We start from the raw sequence: 25,602 nt of genomic DNA on the forward strand, positions 1-25,602 counted from the left end.
TTATCGCGGTCAGGCAACGGTTCAGCACATCAACAGACTCACCTGAAGAAGATGAAAAGGAGAAATAGAGCTGCGTGTCATCAGCATACTGATGGCAACGCACTCCAAAACTCCTGATGATTGCACCCAGCAGCTGCATGTAGATGTTGAAAAGCATGGGGGACAAAACCGACCCCTGAGGGACTCCACAATGGAGAGTCCATGGTGTCGAGTGCTGTTCCCCAAGCACTACCTTCTGGTGACAATCCGCGAAGTAGGAGCAGAACCACTGCCAAGCAGTGCCCCCTACACCCAACTCCGCGAGTCTCCTCAGAAGGATATCATGGTCGATGGTATCAAACGCCGCTGAGAGATCAAGGAGAATCAACAGAGTCACACTCCCCCTGTCCCTCTCCCGACACAGGTCATCATACAGGGCGACCAAGGCTGTTTCGGTGCCAAAACCGGGGCTGAAACCAGATTGAAACGGATCTAGATAATCGGTTTCATCCAAGAGCGCCTGGAGTTGGCTGGCAACCACCCGCTCCAAAACCTTGCCCAGAAAAGGGACATTCGCCACCAGTCTATAGTTGTTTAAATTATCTGGGTCCAAGGAGGGTTTCTTTAAAAGAGGTCTCACTACTGCCTCCTTGAGGCTACCAGGGACCACTCCCTCCCTCAAGGAGGCATTAACCACCTCCTTGGCCCAACCAGTGGTTCCAGCCCTGCCAGCTTTCACTAGCCAAGATGGGCAAGGATCCAGAACAGACGTGGTCGCCCGAACCATTCCAAGCACCTTGTCCACTTCCTCGAGCTGCACCAACTGAAACTCATCCAATAAAGAAAGACAAGGCCGTGCTCCGGACACTTCAATGGATTCATCTGTCACAACATCAGAGTCAAGGTCCCTGCGGATACATGCAATCTTATCTTGAAAGTGTCCAGCAATTTCATTACAGCGGGTCTCAGATGTTTCCATAGTATCATGGGGGCCAGAGTGTAAGAGCCCTCGCACGACTTTAAAAAGCTCCGCTGGGCAGCTTAAAGATGATCTAATAGAGGCAGCAAAATAGAGCTTTCTACCTCTCAGGTTGGGGGAGGGGAAGGGCAGTCCTGGAGCCAGATGGCAGCCAGGCTGAGTCCTGACCGAGGGCCCCTGTGACTCAGAGAGGCCCCTGAAGGGCCCCTCCTTAGAATGGTATGGTGGTGCTCCCATTCCATAATTTGCGGCAGCTCCCAGGCATCCCCCCATACAGGCAGTGCAGATTTCAGTGAGCCCACCCACATGCCCCATCTGCCACTGCGATCAGTATGTATACTGTGTGTGCTGTGCACACATTCCTGCCATCACCCAAGATGGCAGTGGAACTTCCTTAAGGGTTGGTGCCTCTGCTGCCATTTTGGTTGATTGCAGGCATGCGTGCATAGCTCACGTTATGCACACTGATGTGAGAGGTAGGTGGGGTACGCAAGAGGGCTTATTAGCCCTGCGCCGCCTGTATCAGGAGCAGGTGTTGGGTTACAGTGCCATGGGGCCAGGGCAGGCTGGTGCCGGCCCTGGGAGAGGGACACAGTTCTGTACCAGTGTAGGCTCTCAGCCTAGAGGGAACAGGTGAGGAGATATAAAACTTTCAGATAATTCCAAACAATCAAATCTTAACCTATCTAGTACTCCAAGCCCCACCCCCTAACAAATCCACATCACTAGCTACTGACAAATCCTCTAGATAATGCTGGCAAGATATGTAACAGAACATTGGGATGGTTGTGCCCATGCCGTCATGGCAACTGAAAAGTTCACTTGTGCTGCAGTCCTCTCATAAAATCTTGCAATATCCTTTACTTTTTCCCGTTTTTTAAATTGAACTGAGATCATCACAATGAGTTAGTATGACAAAATATAATTTTACACAATGAGTTAGTGTGACAAAATATATTTTTGCACAAATGCTTAATCCCCTGAATTTGCAAGGTGTTCAGCAGAAATCTAAAATAAGAAATCTAAAATGTATATAGTGTGCGAGCTGTTACCTTAATCTAAATCTTCAGAGACTTCTTATGATACTGAAAAATGTGATAACTACACGTTTGCTGCTTTGATCTAGGCTGCAATCCAGTACATATCTATTCAGAAGTAAGCTCCATTGGCTTCAGTGGGACTTACTCCCAGGTAAGTGTGTATTGGATTGCAGCCCTAGTTGGGGAGAAGAGTGAGATACAATTGTAATTAAAAGTAAATCATCATGTAGCTAATAGTTTTATTAACTAATTGTTTAAAACATCCATCTCCTCTTACCCCTCCCTTGGTCACCATGAATTTCCAGCTCCAAACCTATAACTTCTCCCCACTTCCTCAAGAACTTCTCTATCTTTTGTCTCTCCATTTTAAGTCTCTCTGTTGAGCTTGTCATACTCCTTCATTATAGGTGTATTTAAATCTCCCTTATTTTTATAAAAAAAACCTTCCTTTCTCTGCTTTCCCCTTCAATAATTAATCCACATCCCATCTCTTTGAGAAGTGCCTTGCTTTTCTGTCATGGGTTCTTTATTTTGACTAGGTCACATTCATAATTTCCCCCTTCCTTAAAAGAAAAGTCAATTAAAATAACAGACTGTGTAATTGCTTTCCTTGTTTAACACCAGTGCGGCTCCATTTAATTACAGTGGATTTACTTCTAGATTTCAGCCTTGTAAATTACAGAACAAACTAACCTATAGGTAACCAGAATAAAAACTTCTGTGTACAATCATGTTTCCATATGGCATGGGTGAACTAGGGGTTAAAGTATATTCTCTGCTTTTTTTGTTATTTAATGTGTTGCATACTGAATACAGCAGAGCATTGTATAAATAGAGAACCATGCATGCAGCCCAGGGCATTTGTAACCAATAATTACCTGAAATTTAGCAAGGTTTCAACAGTCCTACAAATCCTAAGGGAGGTTGAGGACTCAACATTTGCATTTCCTTAAAAAGCACTTGCTTCCAATTAACACTGCAATGTTGGCTTTTTCTAGGAAATGTGAAATCACAGTGCATGCAGTTGGTAACTTATGAGTAACATTTTAATGATCAGAGTGAATCCTGAAATGAAACATATCTTCATTTTGAAGCTGAAAGATTGAAATGTATGCTATCAAGACTGAACAACAGCATTGGTTTATAGCATCTGTTTCACTTTATAATATTGATTTCCTCAAATAAACTGTAAATTACCCACAATCTATGTCTTGTATTGCAGAGCAGGCCTACACAATACCAGGACTAACTGCAGCTCTGAGCACAATAGCATTGACTGCAAAGTATATGTGAATTGTGTAGGCCTGATATAGATAAACCAGGAAACATGATACTTGCCTGCCTAATGTGAATTCCTCTTTTGATTTCATAGAGATGCACAAGAAATTAGCTCTTTGAAGGAAGAAGTGGGCAGTCTCAACTCCCTGCTTACTGACTTCCAGAAGGACATTGATGGCAGCCGGAAAAGAGAATCAGAGCTATTGGTCTTCACTGAAAAATTGAGCACCAAGAATGCCCAACTACAGTCAGAAACCAACTCCTTACAAATGCAGGTTGATAAGCTCACGTACAGTGAGAGAGAGTCTTGGAATCAGCTGGAACTTGTGGGGCAAGCAAGAGATGAACTGGTAAATCAATATCAATTAAATCAATTAATGGGTTAATGTTTATGCAATTCATATTTTTAATTACACTCTAAACCCTGGAAAAAGCCTGGATGTATGCCTCCTACTTCTGCTGTTGCACAATAAATTGTGCTACAGTTGGGCCAAAGCACAATGACACGAATTCCTTTGTACCAGAAGAGAACCTTGGAAATGTTATCAGGCCCTATCTTTAGGTCAGGTAACCGCTCTGCACAAAGGCAGATGTGTTTTCCTTTTCAATTATACCATATTTATAGTTAATGGGTTGACGGAATGTCAAAACCCTTGTGCTTTTTGGCACCACTGCTGAACCCAAATTTGGAAAGTTTCTTCTTGCTGTACATGGGGGAGGGGGGAGTTTCCTCTTGGCATAAACACGGGGCAGTCTGAGTAGGGGAAAAAAACACAGCCAGGCACATGCATAATGATCATATAATTTGGCCCTGCCAAATTTAATCTGCCTGAATTAGAAGGCGGCTGGGAATTAATTAATTGATTGATTGATTAAATTGGTTAGTTGCTTTTCCACACAAATATGTGCACTCAAAGCGATTTACAGTAAAACAAACAAACAAACAAAAAACAGTATATAAGGTGGTGGAGCAACCCTTCTTAGGAAAGCTACACAACTGAAGCCTTCCAAAGTTAAGAACCAGATGCTTGGGAGAAGAGAAATGTTTTTGCCTGGCACCTAAAGATGGATAATGATGATGCCAGACATATCTCCCTGTGAGGGGGTGTTCCACAAATGGGGGGGCACCACTGGGAAGGTCCGTTCTTGTGTTGCCACTCTCCACACCTTTGGAGGGGGCACACAAGGAAGACCCTCCGATGCCAAGTGCAGGGTCCAGGTTGGTACATATAGGGGGAGGCGATCCTTGAGGTATTGGTGTCCTGAGTCATAAAAGGCTTTATAGATCAAAACCAGCACTTTGAATTGAGCCTGGAAACTACTTGGTAGCCAGTGCAGTTGTGCCAGAATTGGTATTATGTGCTCAAACCATCTTGTCCTGATGAGCAGTCTAGCTGCTGATTTCTGCACCAGCTGATGTTCCTAAACTGTGTTTGAAGGCAGCCCCATGTATTACATATTGCAGTAATCTAACTTAGAGGTTACCAGAGCATAGACAACAGAAGACAGTCTATCCCTGTCCAGTTAGGGTCGTATGAGAACTGAAGGCTGTGCTGTCTGCTGCAAACCAAAGCAGTATAGCTGTCACTTCAGGGATGTGATGGCTTTCCTAATTCTTCATCCTGATAATTGAGAGTTCCAAAATTCTGGGATGTATTGTGCATATTCTTGTACTTTACTGAGTTGTACATGATGTTGTCCATCTAATATAGGTTGTAAATTCTGTGGCAGGATCACTTCTGTGCAGGTTCCTAGCCCATTTGGGGTGCTAAACAAATAGTTAGCAGAATGTTGTAGAAATCTATACAACCTTACATCTGTTTTTAAAAAGTGGAAACTGAAATCACGTATAGCATAACATAGGCAGCAAGCTCCAAATCCTCCCTCTTCCCCCTCCTGTATGTTCCCCTCCCCATCCCCTGTGGGCAGTTTCACCTATCCTAAGCATGATTGCAGGGGAATAAATCCCACTGAACACAATAAGCATGCAAATGGTCAATCCATTCTCAGCAAACTTGCACAGGATCCCATTTCTTACCTCCCAGATTAAAAAGCAGAGAAATTCACTAATAGGCAAAAAACCTTACGTTTTAAGAATGTACCTATAGCCAACAAACATACAAAAATGTAATTCTCCATCTTTGGAGATGGCAGGTGTTGCCGTCACTCGCCATATGCTCAGAGGCACATGTTACCAAATTCTTCCAAATTACACAAGAAGTGGATTGGACTGTGAAAGACCAACCCAAATTGTGTTTGCATTTTGACAAATTTATAGGGGAGTACAATATCTCAGAGAGGAGGTCAGGTCTTCTGCTCCCCTGGTGCATTCACTATAGCTGTCCAATTTCCTTGCTTTTTAGAGTTTGATAGAAATATCTGTTGGCTATTGGTACGTTCTTAAACTGCAAGGTTTTTTGCCTATTAGTGAATTGAACCATATTCTTCAAAGCCCACACAATATACTGAACTGGAATATAAGCATCTGAAATTTGTTCTTGGGTCTGGTTTTTTTTTTGGGGGGGGGTGCTAAAACTTTTAAAAATCGTATAAAATATATAGTGGACAATGGGGAAAGCAAAGGCACACATCAGGAGTTATATTTTATAAGTAAATATTTCACTTTATAAATTCAGGCAAGTAAATTGCAGAAGGAAGAGGAGCTTCACAGAAACAACATTCAGGTGTTGCAGACGGAATTAGCATCTCAGCAGAAAGCATTAGCAGACCTGAACACGCAAGTGGATGAATTAAAAGATGAGTTGATCACTCAGAAGCGAAAGCACACAGCAAATCTTAAAGACCTCACCAAGCAACTTCAGCAAGGTTAACATTTCTCAGACCTTGGTTTGTATGCTTTTTTTCACATGGAGGTTGAAACTATCAGTATTCCATCAAACGACTTGTGGTTTGTTTTCTTAGCACGAAGAAAACTGGATCAGCTTGAAAATGGCAACTATGATAAAGATGTCAGCAGTATGGGGAGTCGTTCTAGTTCATCAGGTATGTTGTTTGTTAGTCTTGTCAATTAAAAAAAAATACCAAAATCTTGCCAATGAAATATAGCGGTGTTCCCCAGAACTATATTTCCACCAGCATGATTTACTCCACTCCAATAGTTGTTCACAATTTTCTCTGCATTATATCATGCTGGAACCTAAGCCTGATGGGCTTTCTTATGCAACCAATCCTAGGTTAGCCATAGGAAATACTAATTCACTGTAACTTTCTTGGCAGTGGCCCCACGACTATAGCTTCTACAATTAGGCAGGATCCATCCCTTAAGTTCTTTAAGTGGGCTTTCTCTCTGTGGCTTTTAACACTTAGTATAAATTGGGGTTGTTTCACTGAGGTCTGTCTTACGTAGTTTCTCTGTGCTAGTAAAGGTTTTAGTACTACGATGAAGTGGATATTTTTAAAAGTTCTAATATATTTGTATTTTTATATACTTTGTGTGCAACTTCTGTGGAGCATGATCTCAAAAAGCAGATTATAAAACCTTTAAAGACATAAATAATTTTTCTTGAGTTTAGAGCTAGGCATTCTAAATAACATGTGATTGGTATTAATAGGATCTCTTAATGCTCGAAGCAGTAATGAAGATCGGTCACCAGAAAACAGTGGCTCTTCAGTAGCTGTGGATCATTTCCCTGAAGTGGACAAGACCATCTTGATTGAGAGAATAGTAAGGTTGCAGAAAGCACATGCTCGGAAAAATGAAAAGATGGAGTTCATGGAGGATCATATCAAACAGCTGGTGGAAGAAATCAGGAAAAAAACCAAGTATGTACAATATTTTTTAATCAGTTTGAAAAAAAAACAGTACAAGATGCAGTGTTAAAACTTAACATTGGTGCTCTGTGTTGTAATCTTATAACTTCACTGTGCTTATTGGAGTGGAAATGGTGCCAGACATCTCAAAATAGCCCCAAGGTATTTCCATGTTTTCCATAGGAGGTATGCCATCAAGCGGGTAATAGCTCCACCTATCGTCCGAAGGCAAGAATGATTTTGAAGTCAAGACTAGGGGCGTCAGGCCCCTTCCACTCTCCAGTTCATTCTTGCCTTCGTACCGAACAAGTTTGAAATTCTCGATAGTGTAGCTTCTGGATAAGTTTTTTGTGTATCTGTGTGACAGGGTGGGAGGTTTGTGTGTGTAGTCCCGTGTCCTTCCTTCCCTCTGTCCTGTCTAAACTGTTTTGTCTAAGCATATTTTTTTTCTTCCTGGGGAAGTCCTTTGGGGGGGGTTCTCCCTTGCCCTTGCCTTTTCCCCAGTAACTAGCCCAACGGCACTTGGGGAGTCTGCGGCTGCGGTTCCCCCTTTCTCCGGCGGCAGACGCAGCTTTAATCAGGAGCTCGAGGCTGCAGCTCCCTTTCTGCTCCCCGCATTTTTTCGTGCCTGTTCGGCTTGCTGCCTACACAAGGAGCCCGCGGCTGCAGCTCCTTTTGCCTTCCCGTTACTTCTGTGGCAACTTCTCGAGGCGGCCCTGGAGCCTGCGGCTGCGGCTCTGTCCTTTAGAGGACGCAGATTTTCTAGGAGCTTGTGGCTGCAGTTTTGAGCCTAACGGCGATTCTGTGAGATCGCGGCGGCGGTTCTTCCTTCCTTAGCAGAACGAAGAATTGACTAAGAGCTTGCGGCTGCAGCTCTCTTCTTGCCGCCTATTTTAGCGGCAGCTCCAGAGCCTGCGCTGCGGCTCTGCATCAGGGTCCCCTTTTGGGTTGGGCTACTCCTGGCTCGTTTTGCGGCATTTTAAGTCTCGCCGCGACTGCTTTGGAGCCTGCGGCTCCAGCTTCCTTTTCTCCTTGCTTGTTGAGCTGCGATCGTGCTTTCTCAGCCTCGCGGCTCCAGAGTTTTGTTTTTGAGGTTGTTTTTTGAGCTTACTGGTGCTCCCCTGTGACCACCATTGCTTCGTTATTGCCCCAAGCCTTTCTGATTGGCTTTTTCCCGCTCTTTTTGCGGTTGCCATTCTGTTTGTCCCTCCTTTCCCGCTCTTTCTGTTTAGTCAGTTACAGGGCTGAGAAGGGGGGTTTCAATTACTGGGGCTGTGGATAGCAGAGACAAGCCTTTTCGTCAGCTCCCACAGCGTGATCTATACAGGTTCCTCTATTGAATCTGCTACTGCTGCTGGCTCTTGCACTACTGCAACTATCTGAAGGCTAACAAAGGCTGTTGATAATACACATCTGGACTGTGCATTCTGCCCCATCTGTGGCCGTGTACTAAGACTGTTCATAGTGTACATTCTGCCCCATCTGTGGCCGTGTACTTAGCCATCTGCCAGTGCATTCTGCCCCAGTCATGTGCCGTGTACTGAGCCTGTTCGGGTCTGTGCATTCTGCCCCATCCGTGGCCGTGTACTGCTACCCTTTAAAATATATGATGGCGGAACAGCCAGAGACAACCCAGTCAACCAAGCCGAAACAGCCAGAGACAAACCAGACGACCAAGCCTAAACCACCTAAGGCGGTCAAACATAAGCATTCTAAAGCGGTTGCCAAAACTAAACATCTTTCCAGCCACAGCACAACCAAGCGGCCCCGCTATGTCTCTGCTCCAGTTCCAGAAGGGTCAACCCATGCACAGTTAACTACTCTTTTTCATTCTCCGGCTGCTTCCTCTGATGAGGAGGAATTTCCTGGTTTTCCTGAACAGCCAACGGTCACCCAACCCGGCGCTTACTCTTCTTCACTGCCTGTGGGGCCGTCCGCACTTCCGCCTCTCCAAGAGCCACTGTCTACATCTCCAGGACTGCAACTGTCCCATGAGTTCATTTCACAACTTCAGGGCATGCTGTCGTTTTTCGCTCAGAGACAGTCACCATCACAAGTTCCCGCTATCCCCCAACACAGCGGGGACCAATTTGTACACAGTGAGACGAACCCATCCTGCTCTCCAAATCCGTTTGACATTGCCAGGGGCAGGTTTGTTGATGACATCTCATGTGAGGAGGGGTCTGCATTCGCGCTGCAAGATGAAGGAGACATATGGAGTGACCACTCTGAACATGAGCAGGATACATCCTGTCGCCTCTTTGATGCCTCAGATTACCAACCCCTTGCACACAGAGTGTTGAATGCTCTTGGCCTTCAATCCACTCCAACTGCAGCTACCACTCCCACTTTAAAGGGGGCCAGGGTCTTGAAATCCCCCACTCCAGCAGAAAACTATCTTCGTGTGCCAGACCCCATAGCTAAACTGGCCAAGGACGAATGGTCTCACCCTTTACAAGCACGCCAATTTAATAACATTGCGGACAGGTTTTATCCTCTGGCCTCGGACTTTACTACCAAACTGGCCGTCCCTGGCATAGACGAGCCAATTTCCAGCTTAGTTTCCAGATCCCTTTTGCCACGGGAAGGAGAATCTCATTTAAAGGATGCCACTGAGCGGAGACCGGACTTTGCTTTATGCAAGACTCATGAGGCCATCGCCTTTTCTATGCGTGCATCTACATCAGCCTCTATTTTCGCTAGGGCAGCGATGATGTGGTTGGACGACCTCATCGAGGATTCCAATCCAGATCCTGTTTCTCTGCGGAGATCGCTAATAAAATTGCACAAAACAGCTGCTTTCGTAGCCGACACCACCTTGGACGCGAATCAGCTAGGAGCACGTGCCATAGCGGCTCAGGTTGTGGCCCGACGCACCCTCTGGCTTTGTCACTGACAGGCTGACTCTACTGCCAGAGTTAATCTATCTCGTTCACCTTATGCCGGGTCATTACTTTTCGGTGAGGAGACACTAAAGGCAGTGCTTGTTGACCCTAAGGACACTCGAAAGCCTGTCTTGGCCACCGTTACAAACATCAAGTGCAGACCTTTTAGACGTTTCGCTTCGTACCTCACGTCTCAGCCCTTTCTAGGAACGCGGTCCGGGGGACGAGGCCGCGAGTTCCCAACATATGATTTCCGCTCCTCCAGAGGAGGCTGGAATAGACGTTTCCCGGGTAGAGGTCAGTACCAGGGCCGCAGAGGCTCCTCAACGTCCTCATACAGGGGAGGGTCTCGCCAGCGCAGACAGTATTAATCCAATACCAGTTGGGGGCAGACTGCTTCTGTTCGGCGAACATTGGCTAACCCTGACTCAGGTCTCCTGGATCAGAGATCTTTTTTGTTTTGGATATGCAATTGAGTTTTGGGCAATACCTCCAGACAAGTTTCATCCATCCCCTTGTCCCAGGGCACCAGCCAGGCACTGCATCATGCAGACTGCGATACGTCACCTCATGGACATAGCAGCGATAGAGCCAGTCCCCACTGCTGAGAGGTCGGAAGGGGTGTACTCCCTCCTATTTGCTGTGCCCAAACGAGATCTCTCATGGAGGGCGGTATTGGACCTCAAGTTCATTAACCGTTTTGTAAAGTATCGCAGGTTCAAAATGGAATCCCTTCACTCCATCACTGAAAGCCTGCAAGAAGGAGACTTCCTGGCCTCTATCGACCTTAAGGAAGCATATTTCCATGTGCCTATTTGCATAGCCCACAGAAAATTCCTTCGATTCGCTTTTGGTACCCAACATTTTCAATATCGAGCAATGCCATTTGGACTCTCGTCTGCCCCAAGAGTATTTACCAAGGTGCTACTCATACTAGTGGCTTACATCCGGATTCAAGGGGTGCACATCTACCCTTATTTGGATGATCTTTTAATACGGGCGAGATCGAGGGAGCTGGCTCATCAACATCTAAAGCTCACGCTCCATGTTTTGCAGACCTACGGCTAGGGGCGATGTTGGACACCCAGCAGGCGATGGTGTTCCTGTCTCCAGACCGCATATCGGCTATCACAGACATCGCAAGATCTCTGATGCGCCAAGACACCGCAGATGTCATGCTTCTAGCCATCCATATTGTGCCATGGGCTCGAGCACATTCTCGCCATCTCCAGTGGACTTTGTTGCCATTTCAGCAGGACATCGCCAACTCAAATCATCGAGCGATCTCACTGAGCCCAGCATCTGTCATTCCGCTGGTGGACGAGGGTTCATCACTTCACCCAGGGCACTCCGTTCAGAGAACCCCACAGGACTGTCATCACCACAGATGCCAGTCTCCTTGGCTGAGGAGCCCACTGCAACTCTCAGTTCGTTCAAGGGGTTTGGACCGCTGCAGAACAGACGCAGAGCATCAGTTGGCTGGAGCTAAAGGCTGTCCACTTTGCTCTGCTCCATTTTCAGTCACTGTTCCCCTTGGACCATGTTCTCATTCGAACCGACAACACGTGTGCGAAATCGCATTTAAACAGACAAGGGGGAACGAGGTCACGTTCTTTGCAGAATCTAGCTTACCTCATCTTCGACTGGGCAGAACAAAATCTACAGTCCTTGAAAGCAGAACATCTCAGAGGAATTTGGAATGTGACAGTGGACTGGCTCAGCAGACAACAAGTTTTTCCAGGAGAATGGAAACTTCATCCGACCATTTTCCATCTTCTCCAGCGTCAATTCAGCCTTTTCTCAGTCGACCTGTTTGCTTCCAGTCGCAATTGCCAGCTACCCAGGTACTTCGCACGATACCTGGATACGACAGCAGAGGCGGTGGACGCTCTATCATTACCGTGGCCAGAGGGCCTTTTGTACACCTTCCCTCCCATTCCACTGCTAGCCAGAATGTTGAGGAAGGCGCAGCGCGAGAGGGCACAGCTGGTCCTGATAGCACCATATTGGCCCCGTCGACCGTGGTTCTCGGATCTCCTTGCAATGTCGGTGACGGATCCTTGGCCTACCAGTCAGGCCGGACCTCCTATCTCAGGGTCCAGTATGCCATCAGGATCCCAAGTGGCTCAACCTAACAGCGTGGCTTTTGAACGGGGACATTTGAGATCGGCTGGACTGTCTGACGCTGTTATTGACATTATCTTGGCATCGAGAAGACCGTCTACCACCCGTATTTATCAACATACCTGGGTGGCATTCTCTAGGTGGTGTCAGGCTCAGCACCTCGATCCATCCCAGGCCACAATACAACAGGTGCTGCAATACCTTCATAGAGGTCTCACGATGGGGCTCAGACCCAACACCTTACGTTGACATGCGTCCACTCTGTCATCAATTCTCTCAGTGTCCTCCACTAGTGCCCCAATTGCATCGCATCCGTTCATCAAACACTTCCTCAGAGGCACTGCTCTACACTCACCAGCTGTAGTCCATCGTTTCCCCTCATGGAGTTTGTCGAAGGTTCTGCAGGCTTTACAACGTCCTCTGTTTGAGCCCCTCAGGACTGTGCCTTTACGTCTGTTGTCATTCAAGGTCCTGTTCCTGATCGCAATCACTTCTGCGAGACAAGTTTCGGAACTGGGCGCATTGTCTTCTGCCCGCCATCTCTGCGTCTTTCACAAGGACTCTGTTGTGCTGAAAACTGATCCTTCCTTCCGTCCCAAGGTCAATTCAGTTTTCCATTGCAATCAGGACATTGTACTTCCTTCATTTTGCCCGAATCCTACTCGTCCTCTAGAGAAGGCTTGGCATTCATTGGATGTTCAGAGGGCTCTCAAGACCTACCTGTCTAGGACCCAGGTCTAGGACCCAGGAGTCTCTGTTTGTATCCTTTCATTCAAGGTCTATGCGGCATAAAGTAGCTAATTCCACCTTATCCCGCTGGTTAAGGGCATGTATTATCTTAGCATATGAGTCCCTTAAGCTGCCAGTTCCAGCTAGTATAACAGCTCATTCTACTAGGTCAGCTGCCACTACGGCTGCTTTTGCTACTAATGCTCCTGTTGCTGATATTTGCAGGGTTGCTGTTTGGTCTACCCCACACTCATTTATCAGGCATTACAAAATAGACCGTTATGCCTCTGCCGATACCTCTTTTGGCAGGCGAGTTTTGCAGCAGGTTCTTAATGATGATTAGGATGTGGGTGGTCCCTCCCTGTTATGGGTTGCTTTGGTACATCCTGCTTGATGGCATACCTCCTATGGAAAATGGACCATTGGTCTCACCTGAAGGGTGATTTTCATAGGAGGTATGCCATCACGACCCTCCCAGTTGGAGGATAATTAAATTTACTACGTTTGAAATTTAGTGGCGTTATGCTGTTATGTTAGAATTTCTAGTGAAGTCAAGACTGCTATTAATTTTAGATAGCCATGTTAGAGTCATACTATTATGATTATTGCTATTGTGTTATGTCTTTGCTGGTAGGCCCGTTGGCCTCTTTTTTCCTGCATTTTTAGATACCTCTCTTCAGACTCGCTGCGAATGAACTGGAGAGTGGGAGGGGCCTGACGCCCCTAGTCTTGACTTCGAAATCATTCTTGCCTTCGGACGATAGGTGGAGCTATTACCCGCTTGATGGCATACCTCCTATGAAAATCACCCTTCAGGTGAGACCAATGGTCCATTTTGTAGGGTGAGAGTGGAAGGCATTCTTTAGTGATAAGAGAAAGTTTCCTCCATTTCTCACATATAGGCACTAATTCAGTAAAAGAAATCTCTTAATAGTAAACAGAACTTAACATAGAATTAAACTAAAATAGCAATGTTAATTAAACTGTAGTGATTCAAAGCTAATTGTATGTATTGATGTATGTAAAATAGTCTGTGCTGTAAAAAAATAATCCTGATTTGAAAATAAATTCTGAAAGTACTTCCATAGCAATTTGCTGTTCTCTCTAATTGCTGCCTTTCATGCAAATTGATTCTTAGCAAATTACCCGCTGGGAAGCAATAAGCTGAAAGTTTCCTTCACAGTTCTTATGCAGGCAGATGTTAGACACTAAGACCTTCACCTTTGTCAAAAACAGTTAATTTGCATTAGCTACTTCAATTCAAAACTGCTAAGTAGTTATGTAGTACACATCACTGCAGCAAAATGTACAATGCACCCATTTTCAGAATATATGATAGACAGCTGCCTGTATAAGACATAAACTGGAATCCATTTAATACAAAGGCCAGATTCCTATGTTCAGCATAATGAAGTATCCAAATCAGTTTTGTGGGTGTGTCCCCCCCCCCCCCCCGCTTTCTTTTGCACGGTGAGAAGAAGCTAATCAACTCTCATCAGTTGGAGGCTTCTACACCTAAACTCCTTAAGAAATGTATACTTGATGGCTCTTAGAGTTAAAAATGAGAACAAAGTTGGGGAATGCTCGTTATAGCTTGGTCTTGCAGCCACTGATGAAGTCTGACCAAGTTTGCTTGCTTTTTGAGGCGATGGTGATCTTGGGGTCTGTAAGTCCAGCTGGAAACTGAAGGGGCATGACTCTGTGTCTCTGAATGCAGTTATGTCAATTTAAATGTCTCAAGATTTGTTGCTGATGATGAGACTAGCTGTGGGGAATTGTGAACTATTGTTCCATCTTGCAAAAAAAAAAAAAAAAGACAGAATCTAGTTTTGGTAGGAAAGTTATCTACATGTTTAAAGATCCAAAACAGGATGCTTTAAAATATTGCTGCTCTGGCTAGAGAGTTTTATGAATAAAGTGATGTTGGTGGGGTAATATTCCCTATCTCACAGGAAAGACTTGTATAGTGCAATAATAGCAGAAGTAAGTCCCATTGAGTCCAGTCTGAGATCCTGGAGAGCCATTGCCTGCCTCCCTCACTGCGTGCGTGTGCAGTACTGAGCTAGATGTACCAATTGTCTGACTGTACGGCAGCTTCCTGAGTTAACATGCCCTTTATATTGTCCCTGTTTTAACGCTGTTTTGTTTTCTGCAGAATAATCCAGAGCTACATTTTGAGGGAAGAAGCTGGCACGTTGTCGTCTGAGGCGTCTGACTTCAACAAAGTGCATTTAAGTAGGCGTGGTGGGATCATGGCCTCTCTCTACACATCTCACCCAGCAGACAGCGGGCTCACTTTAGAACTCTCTCTGGAGATAAACAGGAAGCTCCAAGCAGTGCTAGAGGATACTTTATTGAAAAATATTACGCTGAAGGTAATTGAAATAGAAATTTTAGGGAGGAAAAGTCATCATGCTTTTCTTACCCACAGTATCTATAAAAAACAACTAGGGTTGTAGTTTAAAAAAAGCCCCCAATAACAAAAATAAGTTCCTATTTTAAGCACACTTACCAAGGACTAATTCCTGTACCCAGAGGGACTTTCATCTGAGTAACTGAACAGAATTGGGTGTAAATCCGATTTAAAACAAAATGGAATAAAGTAGTTAAGCTTCGTTGAAAACAATGAGAGATAGTCATGACTAACTAGATCAAAGCTGAAGGATCTATCGTAAAATAAAAGAATTGTCCACTCTTTTTCTTGATAATTTGGTGAATTGGGCTAAAGCAGACCTGTTTGGAAGAAAGTTCCCAGATGAGGATGGGGGTGTCATGACTAGGAAGGTCCTGCTCTTTCTCCTCACATATCTTGGCTCCTGACTAAGTGGAATGTGGGCCAGAACCGAGCAGATATTATCTGACAGATGCCATGCCTGGGCCATGTATCACTTTATATGCAATAGTCAGCACTTTGAATTTGGGTTGGAAACTTAACCAGACAGCCTAAGAACTTCAGTCAATTCAAGTAGTTATGGACTGGGTTTGTGCTAGCATTTTAAACTTTACATTTGTTCCATAGACCACCTTTTGTGCTACACTGGAATCAGTTACAGAATCTGGAGCATTTTGCTGCTGTTAAAGCAAGATCCTGTTCCTTTTCATTTGAAATAAAATAATTAAAATGTAGGGACAGTGGATGCTTTAAGTCAGAAACAGGAGACAAATAGTAGTTAGGATTGCCCTGCCCAACCCTTACTTGCTTCCACCATCCTTTTCCTGAGCAGAGTATTCCAAATTCTGCAAAATATGAAATCCAATTATCCTTGAAAAGTTCATAATTTTGGATGTTGAACTGGGGTTTCTTTATTTAGGGGTGGGGAGAGCCCTGAGAGCCACTTCTGGGAGCTACATGCCAGTGGGGGGTGAGGCCAGAGGCAAGCATGAACAGAGCAATTAATGCAAGAGGTATTAGCACAGTTCAAGGGCACATTTGAGCCAGAGAGCACACTGAAGGGCAGGTGAGAGGTAAGACCTGGGGGAGTGTCCTGAAGGACCCAGAGAGAAAGGGCTATTGAAGGTTGCATTCAGGCCCGAGCTTCTCAGCACCTGATATAGAGTCTGAAGTCGATATAGCCTTTGTTTAAAAGCCATTAGATGATCTTACGGTGACTAACTTGTATGTTATCAAAACTTCTCTTTTTTTTAGCATTTATTTTCTTGCTATGACCTTATGGATCATTTCAGATCATGACAGTGGGGTGTTTTTTTTTTAAAGTGGTGGTATATGATTGCAGGTTATTACAGGAAAAAGTCTTTTAGACATATTCTAAACAAAGTTACACGTGACAGGCTGCCCTAGTTATTGTATCTGGAAACAAAATAATTTGAATAAATATATCCCCCCCTTTTCCTTAAAATGTGTGCAAATTTCAAACTTCCGTAAACTTGAATTCTTTCAACTTTGATGACTAGATGTAGTTTTGTTTTAATTTATCATAGAATCCACTAATGTTTGCCTCTTTTTTTCAAAGGAAAATCTGCAAACTCTAGGAACAGAAATAGAGCGGCTAATTAAGCAGCAGCATGTATTGGAGCAGAGGCTGAAGCAAACATAGCTGAGTGCAAGGCCATGGAGGCAGGAAGGACAGGCGCTCCATACCCTCTTGGTATATAAGCTGAATGTCTGCCAGTGTCTTCTGTCAAATCCCCTGAAGCTTTAACAAAGCAAACTGGCATATCCTTATGAGCGAGGTTTACAAGGCCTAAGTCCCAACGCCTGCTTTGCCTGAAGTGATGGAAACTTTGGGTGAACTATTCTAAACACTCGTTGCATCCATATTGCTTTTTACTGAAAAAAAATACTAACATTCAAAACTTCTGCTTGTATTTGGAGAAAATGCAAAAATCTCTGCTTTGTGCAGTTAAAATACCCTGTTAAATGAAGAAGCTTGGGAAAAGAATAAGACTCCTGGGTTTTGTGATTCTTGGGGCATTGTGATGGAGAGGGTTGTCTGTTGGACATATTGCCCTCTAGGGCATATATGTTTGGTTGTCCCAAAACACATACATACTTACTCTCTCCATGCTCTCTCTCTCTCAGATTTATTTAAATTGCTTGGTTTTATTTATAATATGCATTGGAAAAGGGCTGTATAGTAGACTGTTCTCTAAGGACATAAAATTGCCTCTTTTATCAATTAGGGAAGAGAAAGTTTTTAAAAATCCCTGTTGACTGTTCTGATGTGAATTGGATTTGTTTAATTAAAGAGAATAATTGAATGAGATACTTCTATTGCAGCTAATTGACATAAGCTGTTCAAACCAGGCTTGTATCTGTTGGGATCACTAATAAAATACAGAGTTATTTATTCTTTTAACACTTGGAATAGACTATGTAAATTGAAATGGAAATAGTAGTTACATGCATGTGCTGTGGCGTAATCATAGGCTACTACTACTTTATCACCTGTCTCATCTGTGCAATACTGTCATACATGTGGATGGAAGAAGGAAAAGGGAAGTTTACCTGGGCAGTTGGGTTGTCAATAATTTACAAATCGAAGGTAGATTAATACCAGAAATGACTGTGCTCATGCTTTTTTACAGCAGGGGGTGGTGCGGCAGTGGTGGTGGATGATGGCTTGTGGTCCTCCACACCTTGTGGGATTCTAACTCCCGTTAGCCTGAGCCAGCATCGCCAAAGGCCAGAAATGAATCCAGCAACATCTGGAGGGCCAGACTCCTCAACCAGGACACAGAGTGAAAAGAAAAGTCACCTGCTATTGCTTGCTGGAACGGTAGGCGTTGCTGGAAGAGAATAACAAAAGAAGCATCTCTGCCTAAAATATGTAGGTGATTATGTGATTCCGAAAATGCAAATTGTAAAGCATTAAAAATAATTAAGCATAACAGTAGTCTTGCTGGTGGGATAGCATTCGGTTAGCAAAAACAAGGAGCAATCAGTAAAACTGAGCTCTTGAGGCTTTGGGGGGAAAGATGGTGAGCTGATAGGAGCTTCAGGTTTGCCTCTTTCTCTTGCTTTGGCAAGCACTAGCATGCATTTCCAAGAAGCAGAGCAACAGAAGGAGGCTCCAGTTTCTTACGGTTTAAACATTGACATTATATGTGGTTTCTCATGTTCCTTTTCCAGGGGAGGGCAGTGCATGTTCAGGTTTGTGCTTGTCCTGTTCTGAGAAGGAAGATTAGGCAAATGCCTGCCTTCCCCTCCTTGCTTTTCAGGAAGTCCACTGATTTAATGTGAATGCATTATTCTAACTAGACTTTTGTTTTGCTTGGTTACAAGATAGGAGCTATCCCAGACTACACTGCAGTAAAACTCTTGATATTCGTGACTGCCTTTAAGCTGAACTAATCAAAAGACTAAAGAAGAAAATGGACATGCTTTTCAAATTTAATTAACTTTCCTCCTTTAACTCCACCCCACCCACCCCCCAAAAACAAAAAAATCAGGAGGAAGTCTTGAGAGGAAGGCAGCCTCCATTTCAAGTTGCAGTGTTTTTTGTATTTGTTTGTTCCAAAGCTCCACAAACTGTCTACATGGTTGCATGTGACAGCTCCATTCCTCTTCTCAAGTGTAATGTGAGTCACACTTTGAGAACTGCTTTTTTAAAAACAAACAAAACCTGATCAAATTTATTGTGTGAACATGTATAGAGTGCTAGAGTTTGTATTTTTAAAAAAATATCTATTTCATACCTGTATACAGTAGCAACATCACATTAGCCTTCCAGATTTTCCCTTGTGGCGTGAGGGAGAGAACTCTCCTCATTGTTGTACATAACAAACTTAGGCACTTTTCCCAATTTAGTTTTACTTCATTATGTATAAATTAGGAAAAGAGTAACTAACTGTACAAGTCTGCATTTTTTTCTTCAACGCCGCAGGGGGTAGTCCTTGTTAGTCACAAATTATTTGTTTTTCAGGACTGGCACTTAAGTGTTTGTAAAAAAAACAAAAACAAGGTTTCTTAATTTTTTTATGGCAGAGTTGTATTTATTTTCAGAGTAGTGTGTCGCTAAGCATCACAAATTTAGCCTATCATCTAGGTATACGCTTGAAAAGTTTTATATTTGGAATTGCACTGAGTCTTGTTTAAAATACATTCAGGCCTGGAACAGCCTTTTCTACTTTCCTAAGGAACATGGACAAGTCAGGTCCTTCCTTTTCACTTGTCTTAATTGATCCTGCATGGAGTTTGCATGTCTGACCTAGACTATTACATTAGAAAAAGGAGTTTGAAAGAAGAATCGTGTGGCCAAAGCCATGTTCACTAAAAACTCTGTTTTGAGACACCTTTGATATGCTTAATTTCTTCTTCCGTTATTAATGGAGGATATCAATAAACTCTGTGAGTGCATGTTACTTGATCGGGCAGCAACTACCAGGCTGTGGTGAGCCAATTGTCTGAATCAGCAGGCATATGCAGGACTAGACTTTTTGAGCTGTGTCCAGCGTTAGTCATATTCGGATGGGTCCATTAATGACTGACATATGTCCATTAATTTCAGTGGGTCTACTCTGAGTAGAACTTAGTTGGATGCATCCCTTAGTGGTATGCCATAAAGCCACCTGTTTTCATTGGCATGCAAAATGTAAAACAGCATATTCTGCATGCAGCACTCTGTTACAAAAAGCTAACCCAGAGAACAGAAAGCAGTGCACAAGCAAGATTTTGAAGTGTCCAGTATGCACTCCAAGTTCAGCCTTGAAAGAAGAATTATAAGGATTGTTGAAGAACCAGGGGGATGTACTCCAAGAACTGTTTTTTGTGCAATGTAGGGCTCCACTCTCTGCCGCAGGGTGTATTACTCGGATCCAAGGGAAGTACTTTCTCTGGAAAGCAGAGAAGAACTTTGGGATATCCTCACTCTGAACATGTTCATAATTTTGTTATGTGTATTTCAGTACATATCAATCCAGTTCAGACATACAAATCTCAGCTTAGCCAAGATGTGCACAGACCTTGTGCTTGCATGATCCATGCTTGCACCATTCCTCCCCTCAGCGTGACAAGATTAATGCAATAGATTTCCTATTAACCACAGTTTCCTGTTATATTCAAACTAGGCAAAAATGATAACCAGGTTCAGAACAAGCTAGACTCTTTACTACAGGTTGGCTTCTTCTGAACCTAGTAATCACACTTTCCCAGTTCAGACATAACAGAAAACTATGAATAATTAATCTCATTATGCCAAAAATAGAAGGGGAAGCATGAAGGCTTGTACATATCTCTACTGACAGCTGATATATTTGTATGTCCTAACCAATCTAAGTACAGAAGGCATGTTGCCCATAGCTTCTACAGAAGTACCTAATACTGGTGGCCTTTCTTAGTATGAAAACTATCTGTGTGTGCATACTTGTCCTTGTTATATGCTGAATTCTTATGGGAGATGTCCTGGCACCAAAAATGTAGAAAGACTAAATGTTTCCAATGACTCCATTCTAGCAACAAGTTTTGCTTTGTACAATAGCAGAGAAATATGGATGATGATAGTAGAACCTGATAATTTGTATTTTCCAGTGTAAATGGAGTGAAGGAAAAATACTGTAGAAATAGAAATGTGCAATTATTATGCTTTAAAAATGAGCAGCTTTAATTTTACAAGTCTGAATTAGAGCTTCCTTCTGTGTTGATCCTCTGTACTATGTAACAGTTTGAGATGGGTGGTCTTCTGGGTTGTACAAAGTACAGCTTTCAAGGTATTTTTCTAATGGAAATGTTAACAGTATCTCTCATTAGTCCTGTGCTCCTTTATCACTTTAAAGTTTGAATAATTAGGAAGCAATTGGATTTGATTATATCTTTGTCATTCTTTCATAGATGCAATTTGCAAATTCTGAGAGGGCAGCTAGAAGAGATGATTGGAGATCTGAAATAGACAAATATAGCCATACAGGAGGATTCAGGTTTGGATAGTCGTACTATAGGAGCAAGGGTTAGCATGGGAGTCAAAGTTTATCTTCTGGGTTGAAATTGCTCCCCACCCCACCCCGATTAACCACCTCTTCCTCCTGATCCAAATCTGTCGCAAATATTTAAATTGCCCATTATATATAGGAAATCCTTATAAGCATGAACAGTGCATGGCCAGAGCATATTCATGGCTAAAATTGTGTGAAAAAACCAGTAATATTTCAATGAAAGAAAATAGTTGACTGGGATTGCTGATTATTACATATGGTGTGTAAATAAATCCATAAATAATGTAAACAAATAGTGCCCTGAGCTTTGCAAAGGTTCAGGAATTTCCCTTCCTGTGATCATCTTGGATTATAGCATCCATCCCCAGCTCTGGTGACTCCAGATGGTTTGGACTACCACTCCTGTCATCAATGGCCCTGCTGGCTGGGGCTGTTAAGAGTTTCCTTTTGCTTTCTTCTCCTGTCTCTCTCTTCCTCTGGGAACTCTTTTCTTTACTGACTTTCAGGTTTCATTGCAGTGTGCATGATGTCCCTCAACAGCCACAAGTATTCATTTATGTGTATACTGTGGGCTACTTTAAAAAAAAGTATCCAAATTCTTTACCATGGTGATACAAATTCTGTGCCAAGAAAAGCTGGCTCCCATAATCTATGGAACGTTATGGAAAGTTTTGTCACTGACAGTGTCGTGAAGCTACATAAGGCACTGAAATCCATAACCCTGTGGAAAGCCTATCAGCCCCTATCTCCTCCATCTTTTGAGATGACCCACTCCTTTCAAACCTTTCTTTCCAGCCATAAGGACTAGAGCTGGGATCCCCAACGTATGTGATACATTTGGGCCATAGCACCCCAGACACCTTGTAGGTGCCTGCTAAGGTCTCCTGCCCCTCTTAACTTTTTACTTTTTAAAAAATGAGGTTATTGGTTTGGGAGGGGATTTCCTGTTTGGGCATGTATAGGTTTTTGTCTGTTTGGAAGAGGGGTTCTGAGCATCACCAGTTTTTTTATGTGTGAAATTGGTGTTTTGTGGTGCCTATGACAGTTTCTTAGATTTCCAAATACCAAGAAGGTTAGGAAGCACTAAGCTCGAGGCCTGCTTTAGGAATTTAATGAGAGCTGAGCTTCTCAGGATGCCCAGTTCTGTACCTGGTACCAAATTTTGTACTTTAATTGTGTTTGCACAATTGTGGAGTATGCATAGCTTTGCCAATATTGTTACTTCACCACTACCATGCTTTTCTGCCGCCTTCCTTTTCTGTGCAGTAGAATCAGCAGATGGCTAATCCATGTGTGTATTTACACAGTCTAGAGGAAGCAAAAATAGTTAATGCTGTTCCTTTAACCACTAGATGTATTTAGATCAGCATATTAGGGCATCTTATTTTGAATATTCAGAATGGTTAATTAGATATCTTCAGGGGTGCCTGCAGCAAACCTTCCAAAGGACAAAAATGGTGAACCAGCAATTTCCACAGAGGGGAGCTGAGTTAGTGCACTGCAGAAAAAAACAGAACAAAAGAGTTTTGTAGCACCTTAAAGGCTAATAAATGTATTATGGCATATAAGCTTTCATGGACCAGAGTCTAATTCACTATATGTATGAAGTATTATCAGCAGTATCTGAAGAAAGTTTGATTTAGCATTGCCATATGCTCTGCACTGTTGGGCATTCATAGTAGCAACATGACATCTTCATTGGCCTTTTAATTCCTGATTATTTTTGCTGATGAACAGACAATGGTAATACTAGGACTAGAGCATGCTATAAGCAGGAAAATGTGAGGAACTGAATATTTATGAAATTGGTTCAAAATTTTAATAATGGGAAAACAAGGAATTGTTGTTAATGCTATATAATGCATTCCTGAAACAGAACTTAATAAGCTGTTGTTCAACTGTTCCTCTCCTAAAGGGGGGAGGGGAGCAGAATTCAGCCAGAAGCTGTTGGTAGGCTGCAGTAGGTTTGATCTGATTCTGCATTACACTCCTGTTGAAAATATCCAAATAAATGGAAAACGTTTCCAACCTTACATTACAATTCTTCCTTTTCAAAACCATTCAAGAAATATATTTAAGAATAACCTGGCCCTTGGCTGTGAACTTATGCACACTTCTTTAGGAGTACCATCCCCTTGAACTCAATGGGACTTTCTTTTGAGTAGAAATACCCATGATTGTGCTGCTAAATAGGTCACCAGAACTTTCTGTCCTCAAAGGAGGAAAAGTACTACTGAGCCTCTTAAAAGCAGAGTTTGAAACGGGCATGCCAGAGTTCACAGAAAGTATTAATGATAAATAATGGTCTGTCTTCATTTGGGGACAGAAAGATACAGCAAACTAGAAATGAAGAGACTGGGTGCCCTCAGTCTGCTTTTAAGATTCCTTTTTGTTCTGTTAATAGAGCTCCTCTTTCTAGTCTTTTAAATTCAAGTGCCAACAGGTCTCCAGACAGGTCAGCTTAGCAGCCAATTCTGATGTCTGTTCTAAATGGGAAGGTTGCCCACAGATTTGGATTCAAAATCTTGGTACCAGTCAGCAAGTTTTCCTAGCAAGTTTTCTGTTCCAGTTCCTTAACAGCAGCATCCTTTACCCAGTGTCAGAATAACAGTATTAACTGTTAATAAGTTGACTTCTATAGGATGTAGGGCAACCTCTATTTTTTTTTAAAAAGTCAGTAATCCGTCGTAACGGTTGTCTGCATATACATGAAAGTTAATGGTAAATCATAGGTATTTTTGCAATCAACAGCACACATACTGAGAGGCAGGGTTACTGTCATCTGAACACATATCTCATACAAGAGGGACAGACCTAAGAATACTGACTTGTGTATGCATGTATGCATCATCCATGACAATTTTAAAGAGCACATAAATGAGCTGATGTACACAGTTATGTACATCACTTGATGACTGGCTGAATGACCACTGAAAAGTGTTGTGTTTCAGGTGATGTTGGGTGATAGTTCTATCTTGGTATTAAATTTGTGATGGCTGAGTCATACCTGCAAGCAATCAGTTGATGTCACTGAGTTTGGTAGTTATTCTCTAGTTCAGCCTTTCCCAACCAGTGTGCCTCCAGATGCTGTTGGACCACAACTCCCATCTTTCCTGACCATTGGCAATGCTGGCTGAGGCTGATGGGAGTTGTGGTCCAACAGCATCTGGAGGCACACTGGTTGGGAAAGGCTGCTCTAGTTACTAGTGACTACTGTGTATTGCCAGACACACAAGAGACAATTGGGGTAAGGGAGAATGAGAAGACAGTCTTGATATTTTTTGTCTGTACATTGGTGTTCTCGTGATATTGGCTTCCCAAAAAAAGTACTCTACTCTTGCTGGTGATTAATTTGCTTGCAGCTAATTCCCTCCAAGTTGATTAAAGTGGGTGCTTAATAATGAGGACCAAAACTGCCTTTTTTCCAAGTTAGCAGACCTGCTTTAAAAATGCATCTGTTCCTAAAAAATAGAGTGGTGGGAGTGTTTTCTCCTTTCTGTTCCATAATATTATTTTATAATATGCAAACCTCTGTGAATGTTATATTTTATTCATAATCTTTTTAATGTAAGATAGTTTAATATTTTGTTAACAGTAGGTGGTGCTAGAAAACACTTCATATCTTCTAGCAAAAACAAATGTAGAGGGAAATGTTGCCATATCTATGTGAATCTTTCAGTTAATTACAAGTGATGAACATAGCTATTTTGTTTCAAAAAGGAAGGATTTTATTTATTTTGTGTGCTGATAGGTTCACTACAGCCAATCTTCCATTTGTATGTATGTGTATTAAGACAAAAAATATAAAATATTGGCTTGAGTTGATCGTATTCTGTTGATATTTCTGTATAAATGAAGACACACACACACACCCCAAAAAAATCATGGCTATACATTATGTATATATTGGACTTTGAAATAATAAACACAATGAACAAATGTACATCAGTTTGTTTAGTTCTTCTGGTTGTAACTCTTATGAGAAACATTTGTTTTTGACCTTCAGTACACTGCTGAGATTTGATAATTTATGAATCTTACATTTCAACCAATGGTTCTTGTTAGCATATATACTCTTATCCAGTAAGGCAGATCCACACATCACTGACATTGATACACGCTGCAATGTGTGTCCAGTTCCCATTGACTTAAATGAATGGATCTGAGGAGGATGGAGATCTAATGTAAGGCTTGTCATCTTAAATTCCTGCGCTGGAGAATCAAGTTCCATAAATTTTCCCTTTAGGTATATGCATCCTGGATGAATTATGTATAGAATCATAGAATAGTAGAGTTGGAAGGGGCCTATAAGGCCATCAAGTCCAACCCCCTGCTCAATGCATGAATCCAGCTCAAGGCATTCCCAACAGATGGCTGTCCAGCTGCCTCTTGAATGCCTCCAGTGTCAGAGAGCCCACTACCTCTCTAG

The 25,602-nt window shown here is 42.9% G+C and overlaps 1 protein-coding gene across 4 annotated transcripts in view; it reads left to right on the forward strand.

The window, feature by feature from the left end:
- The window catches only part of CCDC186 (coiled-coil domain containing 186), a 61,486-nt gene extending 37,221 nt beyond the window's left edge, over positions 1–24,265 (forward strand). For 2 of the 4 annotated variants that reach the window (XM_061635933.1, XM_061635934.1), the window contains exons 11-16: positions 3,371–3,626; positions 5,913–6,102; positions 6,199–6,279; positions 6,849–7,059; positions 14,941–15,160; positions 16,757–17,602. In XM_061635933.1, coding sequence (XP_061491917.1) covers positions 3,371–3,626; positions 5,913–6,102; positions 6,199–6,279; positions 6,849–7,059; positions 14,941–15,160; positions 16,757–16,840 — 1,042 coding nt within the window. In that variant the 3' untranslated portion in view covers positions 16,841–17,602. Of the gene's footprint in view, positions 1–3,370; positions 3,627–5,912; positions 6,103–6,198; positions 6,280–6,848; positions 7,060–14,940; positions 15,161–16,756; positions 17,603–17,831 lie in introns of those variants that run through there. The other 2 variants (XR_009764011.1, XR_009764010.1) reach the window with 2 other exon arrangements.
- Positions 24,266–25,602: the final 1,337 nt, after the last annotated feature.

This window comes from Rhineura floridana, chromosome 7 (assembly GCF_030035675.1).
Source record: "Rhineura floridana isolate rRhiFlo1 chromosome 7, rRhiFlo1.hap2, whole genome shotgun sequence".
NCBI classification, from domain to species: Eukaryota; Metazoa; Chordata; class Lepidosauria; order Squamata; family Rhineuridae; genus Rhineura; species Rhineura floridana.